Below are 10,239 nucleotides of genomic sequence, written 5' to 3' on the forward strand. Positions count from 1 at the left end.
ATATATTTATTTGAAATTATATATATATATATATATATATATATATATATATATTCACTAAGTGTAAGGTTTTTCAAGACGTTAATATTTTTATTCAGTATATTTAACTTTTACTACAGCTTAAGATATGGTAAATTTTATGTTTATTATTACATAAAAATAATAAAAATCTGTGGCCTTAATTACTTCTGTATATGTAACTGTGACACTGCAATAAAAATCTTCTTTGTCTATAATGTGCAATTTGTGGAAAAACTTGCCCTGATCCTTTTAATTAACTTTTAAGTAATGTTACATGCAGGCGGATCCAAAGTGGGAATTTCAGCCTCGTTTTTGAAGATTTTAAATTAGAAGCAGTGTATGTCTGTGTCCCTGAGACCCTTAACCTGTGATGTCTTCAAAGGTCACAGGTGAGGTCCTTGGGAACGCAGCTGTATATAATGACATGAGTGCAAAGTCGATATAAACACGTGACGCATGATCTGTCTGCAACACCTTAACACAGACGAGTCTGACTTCGGCATGTTTTTTAAGATTTGAATGTCACATTATCCTAGGTAACTGCTAATTAAATTCATATATTTAACCTATGAAGAGTCACATTCAGATTCCCCTCTAGCTCGTCTTGTGTCGTGACTGACATTATCAGAGGCACACCATTAGCACGACTGACTGTTTGACTGTGGTTTTAAACTCGCTAGGCTACTTCTACTCCACGTTACCTGAAACGGCCCCACAGATTTCCAGACATCGTGATATCAGCTTCAGACCACTTTGACGCAGCTGTCGGGGACGGCACCCATTGGCTGACTTTGTGCCCTGACCACTCGGAGCGACCAATCCAAAGCCAGCCTAGGTTCACGACCCCTATACATTTCTCCCGAGGCTTCGATGTGAATCTGTTCCATGAAACCATTTTACGGGCTAGCCTGCCATCTTGTGCTCATTATTGCCAAATGCTTTGGTGATGGATGTTGCCCCGGAGCGGCTCATATGAGACATGGTGTTTTTATTCTTTTTCTGCAGTGAAGATAATTGGATTTTATAGCGTGAGACAGTGTGAACTTGAAGAGAATGTATATGCGTTGTTTGTTTTTCAATTAGATACAGTTTGGTACTATATCTGTAAAATATGTAGGCTGTATGATTCATTACATGATTCATATGTATATCATACTTAGTATTAAAGTATGTGTCATATGGAGCATACTTCAGCATATTTTTCTTATGCGTCCATTATCCAATGCATTCATTTACCATTTTTGCATAACCTGAAATCACAAAATCTGATATAAAACCTTATACAGTTGCCTGAAAATCAAAGCAAACTTGTGGATAATTCTTGACCGTATTATATAACATGCATCACATTTTCTCCCAACCATATGTTCAAGTTGTTCTACTCAGCGCCTCAAACCATGAAACCAAAGAGTTATGATTAAGTTATATGCAAAGCAGAGAATATCTTTATAAGTCCCCTGGATCTGAGTAGACAAAGAGAGACTGTCCCGCTCCTTTCTGCTGGTGCTTTGAGACATCAGATACAGAACATCAACCTCCACCATCTGGTATGCACTATGCAGTGGATTCATTAAACAGCTATACCAGAAAACTGTTTCACAACAATGCAAAAGAACTGATGAGATTGAGCATTGAAATCAGCAAGTGGTCTCCTAACTGGTCTCCTTCAGACAAACACAGGCGGGGTGCCAAATAGCCTTTTTTTTCTAGAGCGTATTTTCATTTTGAAAGCCCCTCACCATTATCAAGCATGAAGTGGTTTGAATATTTGACTATGTTTTGCGTATGGTTCTTTAACAAATGTCTTGTTTTAATGGATAAGGCAGAGAAAATACACAATTGCACACAGTGTTTGGAAAGATGGGAATATAAATGCTTAAGAACTCTCTGAGTGAGATGAGGACCATCAGTGCATACAAACTCATGTTTTTCTTCACTCAGGGCCTGAAGGAAGCTCTCAATAGTTCTCAATAGTTTCTCACCATAATAGTGAACTTAAGTACCCATAATAGACTATAGGCTAGTTATTTTCACTTTACAAATCTTGTAAAGCTTGTATTCCAGTATGTTTTTCTACACTAGGATGTGCTGGACGGACTTACTGTCATAACAGGATACAAATTTAGTCAAGTTATTTGATAGAATATCAGCCAATTTGCATTTCCTCATTCATCATCATACATTTTAATAACATACAATAAAGAAAATCTATGTATATGTACATTTGTTTTTTTTTTAGAATGCTTAATGCATTTAAGTTCTCTCATTTTCTTTTCAATCCTTTTAGCTGCATTATTTCCTTCCTTTAAAATGAATGATTTAATCGTTCTGATATCACATTTAAATGAATAGCATGCTTCACACAGAGGTGAATGTATTCTTAGTATTCCCAAATGTATACTTATATTGGCCTTGCCTTACAAAAAAGAAGTATACTTTTAGATCAAGTGTATTATCATTGGAGTATACTTATGTGTACTGTCAATATTCAATAGACCTATATATTGGATATTGCCTCATATTTTTGTTGAACACATACTCCATTTTTCTTTTCAGTGCATACTTAAAATTGCAAAAAACATATATAGCAAATGATGTACTAAGTATGATGTGAAGTTTACTTATTTGCAGTATAAGAAAAAGATATAAAATAGTTATTTGCTCAAAGTTTACTACTGTTACACTTAATGTACACTACATAGTTATTTTAGCAAACTAAAAAGTCGACCAACTAAGTATTAATGCATTGATATTAGTATACTTACTACATAATGTATACTTGGAAAATATGCTAGAAACTTTACTACTTTGTAAGGAAAACAATTAAGTATTCTAAGTATACTTGGCTTGAAGTTGTGTTTTTTTCACACATATTGGTTTCTTTGAGGTACTCCAGCGTATGTTTTACATATCTTGTAAACTTACATGTTCAAGTTTATTAGTTTTAAAATCGCTGTTTTTTTAGTAAAAAAAATTAGGCCTACTTAATATTAATAAAATGTTATGTTGTTATTATTATTAATAAAATGAACTTTGTAAGGAAAGCAATTTCACCCCAAAGCTGACTTGTTTTCTTAGCATAACATTTTATTAATCTTAAATATTTTTTTTTTACTAAAAAACAGAGCATTTTTTTGGTTCTTTTCCCTTTCAACCAAACGCCCTCTCTCCGAGATCCCACCCCCCAAGAGCTCAGCAAACCGGATGTTAGCAAACCAAAACGCGGCAAATGATTGAAAAGCAGAACGCGTTTCTGATTGGCTAAAAAGTGCGGGCAATGCTTTTTTTTTCTTTTTCTTTTTTTAACTGTGTTCAGACATAGATGTGATATCTCAAGCCATCTTAGTTGTATCTGTCAGACAATAGGGGCATTTTATGTGTGTCATGAAAGAAATGCCCTAGGTCTTTAAATGAAACATGCTCAAAGAACCTGTGATGTCTTTTCCATAGTATACTTACAATATTTAATTACACTTTTGTATTTTTTAAATCTCTATCAACAAATTAAGTAGATACAAGTAGGCCTATGCAAAACACTTTTTCTGTATATTTATATATATATATATATATATATATCTAAAGAGCCGGAGACTTATATATATATATATATATATATATATATATATATATATATATATTACTGTTTTACCCCTTCTAATGTTTATGCTGTTTTTTTGGTTCTTTTCCCTTTCAACCAAACGCCCTCTCTCCGAGATCCCACCCCCCAAGAGCTCAGCAAACCGGATGTTAGCAAACCAAAACGCGGCAAATGATTGAAAAGCAGAACGCGTTTCTGATTGGCTAAAAAGTGCGGGCAATGCTTTTTTTTTCTTTTTCTTTTTTTAACTGTGTTCAGACATAGATGTGATATCTCAAGCCATCTTAGTTGTATCTGTCAGACAATAGGGGCATTTTATGTGTGTCATGAAAGAAATGCCCTAGGTCTTTAAATGAAACATGCTCAAAGAACCTGTGATGTCTTTTCCATTTTTACACTTTTTAGATTTTTACTTCTCAGCAGCTCATAACTGGAATATTCCATCTCATACGCTTGCGTTCTTTGGCTATACAATAATAGCATGCTTTGGCTCTGTCACAATAAATTCACACACATCACTGGTTTATTTCTTTTTAAATTTTACCCACACATTCATTCTTCACGTTCGCGTTTGCGCACTCCACCACAGTAGGCGGCGCTGTGACACGAACTGTCGACGCCACGCGACAGACGAGGAAGAACGGGCATTGCCTTTCAAATAATCACAGTCGCCCGCCCACTGTCCGATGCTGTTTGCATCGAAAATATTGTCGAATGCATGAAAAAGATCATCTCTGCTGTTGTGAAAGCGCTTTGCGAGTAAGGTGCGTTGTGTTTCGAATATTTGCCGCTTTTTAATGTCGAAGGAATGAAAGTAGTCTCTTTTTCCATTGAAAAGTTATCTTAGTCGGGTTAGCAGGCAGCTAACAAAAATCGCCAGTGCCTCACATTTTACCTGGAACTACAAAAGCTCGCGGGCTTCACTGTACATGATGGCAGCCAGTCTACAGCATCCGCTCTTTTATGCATGTTATACTGCATGGAATCGTGTGTATTTATAAATAATTTTGACGAATTTTGCGTTATTTTTCCATAAAATTTTAAACACAAGTAGAATATTATCGTCAATATTTTGTAATATATAAGATCTCGCGGTAAAAATCGATGCATTTTTTCTTCAATGCTGTGATAAAGATGTCCATTTGCACCCGTTAAGCATGCATGAAGTAACGTTAGACTAGCAACGTGCTCGAACTTCTCTATCCAATTCATTTTCTGTTGTCATAATGAGATGGGTTTTCTATTGTCTTGAGTCTCCAAACAGCGCTTCAATCCATTCGATCTGTTTTCAAATAAATTGCTCACAAAATAAAAATAAAAAAAAAACACCAGTGCACCTCATAACCCCTCCATTCTTATGAAAATTATTTTAGTGAGTGCATTTTTATATTTAAATATCCGTGCATATATTATTATTAATGAACAGATTTAGCGCTTTCTTTCTTAGAAAAAAAACGGCATTTAATTCAGTTGCGTAATTTTAATTTACTACCGTATTTTTTCTATGATTTTTTTACAAAGATTGTTCTTTTAAAATTATAATATGAAAGCCCTAATAAATTATAATAAAAATTAAAAACCCAAATTATATCCGTTTTGAATGAGCTACATAAATAGATTCAGTGAAGTTGTTGAATGGTTAATATTTATGATTAAACACAATAGTTCTAAACGCCAAAAAATATAGATTTTCACGTAGGCTTAAAATTTGGTTTATATTAATTTATTCGAGATTTCATTAAATAGGTTCAGATGTTTTTTCCTTTCATTGTACAGTTTTTGTTTGACTTTTGTTAACGTATTTAACTATTATTTACAGAAAACGATATGAGGTATTCAAGTTCTTAATTCAAATAATGTTTTGTATGGTCATCTCAAAACTTTTTTCTCCTCTCATCTTGTTGTTTTCAGATTCTCAGCACCAAACAGACGAGCGTGGCACTGATACGTCTGAAGTTGTGAGCGTGAAGCTGCAACGTGATGGAAGTTGAGAATAAAGAAGGAACCGAGAGCCCTCTGCCCAATGGCAGCACCCATCCACCCAAACGTGGACGAGGCAGACCACGAGGGTCACTCAATAAGAAGTTCACTGCCGAGAAAGCGCCGACACCCAATGCTAGGCCATCGAAAAAGGTGGACTTCTTTTCTCCTGACATAGTCATAAAGACCAAGGTGAAGAAACGTGGTCGACCAAAGAAGATAAAAATGCCCGGTAGGCCGAGAAAGATCCCGCTCACGCCTGAGGAAGAATCAGAGAGACTTCACAGGTTGAGTTTACAACGTAAGCGGAGACTGTCAAAACCCCTTGGAAGACCACGCATTCATCCCATCGCTGAAGGTCCCAAGGTAAAAAGAGGTAGAGGAAGACCACGCAAGTATGGAGCAAAATCCGGTTCGCAAAGCGGCGGAGCCAAACAAGATGGCGTCGAAAGCAACATTGATGTCGCCAACAGCCCTCCACAAAAAAGGGGGAGGCCAGCAGGCTCGTTGAAAAGGAAGAGGGGTCGGCCCGCAGGTTCTACCAAGGTTGCCAAGATTGCCAGGGCCTCAGATGGAACCCCAAAAAAGAGAGGCCGCCCTCCAGGTTCTCCCAACAAGGTGAAGAAGATTCAGCGGGCTGACGGATCTCCGCGCAGGAGAGGCCGACCCCCAGGCTCTGGCACCAAACTGAAGGTCATTCAACGAAACCCTGACGGAACTCCTCGCAAGAGGGGACGACCTCCAGGTTCTGGCAAAAAGGTCAAGATTGTCGAAAAGAAAGTCGGAGACACTCCCCGCAAGAGAGGCCGACCTCCAGGTACCGGCAAAATCAAGGCTCGTACCGCAGAAGGTGGAGAGACGGGAGGTGAGAATGCCGATGGCGCCGCTCCGCGTCGTAAGAGAGGACGTCCAAGCAAAGTCAGACTCGCAGTCGTTCTCGAAAAACTTCCCTCGGCGTCCGCGGAGGAAGACGAAGAGGAGACCGATGCACCCTCTCCCAAACAATCTCGCACCTCTGATGATTCGTCGCAAAATCCAAATGATGAAGATGAAGATACCAGGGCGAGTGAGAACGATGCAGACCCAGAAGACGAAGAGGAAGATGACGCCATTGATTGTTCAAAAGTGAACAACACAAGTGAGAACGAGATGGTGGGCAAATTCAAAAAAAAGAAATAAAAAGATAAGGGGCTTCATTGAAAATTGGTGGGTATATTTTTCGAAGGGTTTTAATAGGCTATGTCAATATTTTTTTTTTTGCATTTTTTTTTTTTTATATGACGAAGTGTGCTTTTGATGTTGCCTACCATGCCAGACTGTATTCTCTCTCTCTTATTTTGAATATCATTAACCGAAATGTTTGCTCACAGTCTGATTGAGCACAATTGACTTCTTCTTTTTTTTTTTTTTTGCATGGAAAAAACATTTTGTCTGCATAATTTCAAGCATGCAAACTAGAAGGACAAGTATGTAGCCTGTTAAAATCATGGGATCCAAAAAGATGATGCACAATTGACGGTTCCATTGAAAACGTTACCATGCTAAGCACACACCTTATTTGTTACAAATGGCCTGTGCCAATAATTTCAAAGCAACTGACAAACCAGACTGTTTCTGATGTAGTATCCTCATACCTGTGCAGTAGTCCGTGTGCACAGGATTTTAAAGTACTCAAAGCTAATTTTTTAAATTTAAATCGCACAGACGGTTTTTAGTCGAAGTAGTGGCTGTGAAAATCTGCAGCTTTTTCGAGGATTTCGAGTTAAGTGCATCTTTGCTGTAGATTTATTTCTTTTATCGTCGGTTCGTTTATACTTCAACTCTGTAAAATCAGTCCCGCCGAGTTCAGTGTTTTATAGTGAAACGGTCTTATTTTATGCTTTGTATCATCAGAACTTTTGTCTGATAGTTCGGTCATATATAGGTGTTGAGTGCTTAGTTTTACACCCCCTCATTTTTGCAAAAATATTGTGATTGCTTCGTTTTTAAGACATGCCATTGTTTTTCAAAATATGAATACATACAAATTCTGCTTCTACAATAGGCTCATGGGTCCTGGTTTTTTTATTTTCATATCATTTATGGCTTTTTATATACATTTCTTGTTGCTCCTGTCTTTAATTTTCATGTATGATTTAGTTTGAATCTGTATGTACCAGTAGATGCTGAAAACAGATTGTTTTAGCTGAGATCTTGCATCTAGAAATGTTCTTTCATGTTAATAAAACAGTTACTGTTCAGACATGATGGTTCAATAGACATTAAGTGCATTTCATGTACACGCCTTCTAATTAGGTTACGCATCTGTGCTGTAGTGTGAAACATTTCTGTAGCGCCGCTTTGTATGATTCATTTCAATTTGTGATTTGGATGATCATTGTTGCTGATTAATAACCAATTAAATCATACCATATTCACAAAGTCTCGTTGTCCTGTTCCTTTACTAGAGTTGCATGTGATGGGAACTCTTACAACTCTAATTTCAGAAGTAACTTTTTGCTTCCGTTTCCCCACCGGCTCAAAAAAAAAAGAAAACACGCTACACGGGAGGAGCGAGTAACAGCATCAGCACTTTATTAGAATCAGCACATGGTGGGCAAGCAGACATGCTTTAAAATGAACCACGAGTTAGCAGCTTGGCTCCAAATTCTCAGGGACCGGAACTGTTATTTTATGCATCTCTGCAGCACATATTTACAAATGAATAGAATGCATAAAACGATGTATTCAGGATTTTTTTTTTTAAGGAATAACATTCACTGCCATACATTAGCGTTGCAGTTTGGGTTAATGCTGAATGTAGGGGATGTTATTCACACATGATGATCTTGCATTAAATTCCACATTAATAAGAGCAAATTCTCATAGTTTCAGGCGCTGGACAATATGTCCTTATTACCAAAAAATGTCCTGTTAAACTTACAATCACTATAACGAAGGTAATTAAAGTGCCTATGTATATTTATCAAACACATGCAGAGGTACATCCCTGAACATTGTCGTCTCCAGTGCTGATAAGGTATTTGCTCCCACACTGAATCCCAAATATTTACAAATACATTAAACTAGTCACATTATCAGTTCTCTTTCAGTTTGCATATCAGTAGTTATTCTTTCAGCCCAAAGATATCATGGTGCCAGTAAAGTCAGGAGGTGCAAGGGGTTAATATGATCAGGATCAAAATTTCGCCATTAATTTGACCTTTTTTTTATTTTCTTGTTTTTTTTTAATTGCATTAAATATATCAAATAAATTGCATTTAATTACATCACAATAATCTTGAACAAATACAAAAAAATAGCAAAAAATATTTAAATCAAAATATTTAATAATGTGGTCGCTGATGTAACATTCAATCTTCATTTCACGCCAAATCTTTTATCATCCCTGTTTTTTCCTCCAAACTCAACTGATCTTCTGGCTGACATTAATGTCAAAGACATATCATCAAAGAGCAAAAGTGACGATTTGTGATTTCCCTTAAGTCGACTGCTGAATCTATATATGAAGAAGGACTAAAAATAATTCAAAACAAATATTGTGTATATAATTTTTTACTTTACTACTAATTTTTCATTGCAGATGCCCTTTGTTAATACTGTAGTGATAAGACCACAGCAGTTGTTTCTGGGTAAAATAGTACACTTTGGCTTCTATGCATAAATGCATGACTTGATCCTAAACTCAATCTTAACTGATCTTTGCGTTTCATTTTCCCTCTTTAGTTATTCAGGCGTTCATTTGGACCAGCGCTACAAACCTATATTATTGCATCACTTTTTTTTTTGGCCAACACATTCTCTAATCTAAAAACATGAGCAGATATTCCTAACCGAAGGAGTTTTTGAGTAAGCTCGGGCACTGTTGCAAAGCACTCAAGAGAGGTACAAAGAAATGCAGTGACAGACAAAGGGAAGGAGAGGCACTGCGTCAATGACTGCACACACACACACACTGGATTCAATGAAAGGCATTGGTGGGGAGAAAAGGAGGGGTGGAGTTCACACAAAGCCTGAGTCTCCTGTCCTTGTGCGTCCCACGAGAGGCTCAGTAGTAGAAGTACACTGTCGTAAAACAGAAATAAATTATTGCAATTGATTAGTCCATGCTGATTCAGGAATAAATTCAGCTTTTAAATTTGATGCATAAATCAACTAGATCTTAGTTCGCTTAGTAAAAGCAGCTATTCTATTATCAGTATTTAAATAGCAGCTGCAACACAAGATTTGTTTTTCTTATCTATATCATTACATGTATGCCTTTATATGACTAAAATTCACTGCAAGGTGGCAAAACATCGTATGCTGGGAATAAAATGAAATAAATACTAACGTTTTATTTTTACTGTCTGATTTACAAGTAAATCAACCAACACTGATTAGTGTTTGTGAAATTAAATGATAGTTTCTACTCACTGAAAACAATGCCCATCAAGATGACCCCAATAATTCCCATCATGATCATCATCTGTAAAAGAAAAAGAAAGTAAATATAGTTTAACTCTATTCAAAAGCTAATGAATAAAGATATACATTTATTCATGCAGTCTATATTTATTAACATAAATTATCCACCACCCTATAAATATAGTTTAACTCTATTTGAAAGCTAATGAATCAATTCTGTTTGAGACATGCGA

The 10,239-nt window shown here is 36.4% G+C and overlaps 2 protein-coding genes across 3 annotated transcripts in view; one reads left to right on the forward strand and one right to left on the reverse strand.

The window, feature by feature from the left end:
- LOC107665488 (vesicle-associated membrane protein 2-like) overlaps positions 1-10,239 on the reverse strand; it is a 20,046-nt gene that overhangs the window by 4,773 nt on the left and 5,034 nt on the right. Inside the window, exons 5-6 of one of the 2 annotated variants that reach the window (XR_001631552.1) lie at positions 10,016-10,067; positions 9,556-9,664 (exon numbers count right to left, since the gene is read on the reverse strand). Coding sequence is in view for 1 of the 2 variants with exons in the window: in XM_016456393.1 (XP_016311879.1) it covers positions 9,648-9,664; positions 10,016-10,067 (69 nt within the window). In the remaining variant the exon portion in view is untranslated. Of the gene's footprint in view, positions 1-8,887; positions 9,665-10,015; positions 10,068-10,239 lie in introns of those variants that run through there. The other variant, XM_016456393.1, reaches the window with a different exon arrangement.
- Positions 4,242-7,022, forward strand: LOC107665487 (chromosomal protein D1-like). Its single transcript, XM_016456392.1, has 2 exons — positions 4,242-4,383; positions 5,531-7,022. The coding sequence occupies exon 2, from the start codon at positions 5,600-5,602 to the stop codon at positions 6,776-6,778; it is 1,179 nt and encodes a 392-aa protein (XP_016311878.1). The 5' UTR covers positions 4,242-4,383; positions 5,531-5,599; the 3' UTR covers positions 6,779-7,022.

The sequence above is a fragment of the Sinocyclocheilus anshuiensis genome, unplaced genomic scaffold (genome assembly GCF_001515605.1).
Source record: "Sinocyclocheilus anshuiensis isolate Anshui unplaced genomic scaffold, SAMN03320099.WGS_v1.1 scaffold904, whole genome shotgun sequence".
Lineage (NCBI taxonomy): Eukaryota > Metazoa > Chordata > Actinopteri > Cypriniformes > Cyprinidae > Sinocyclocheilus > Sinocyclocheilus anshuiensis.

Coding starts and splice junctions, on each gene's coding strand:
- LOC107665487 (XM_016456392.1), top strand. CDS start 5,600: ATGGAAGTTGAGAATAAAGAAGGAACCGAGAGCCCTCTGCCCAATGGC.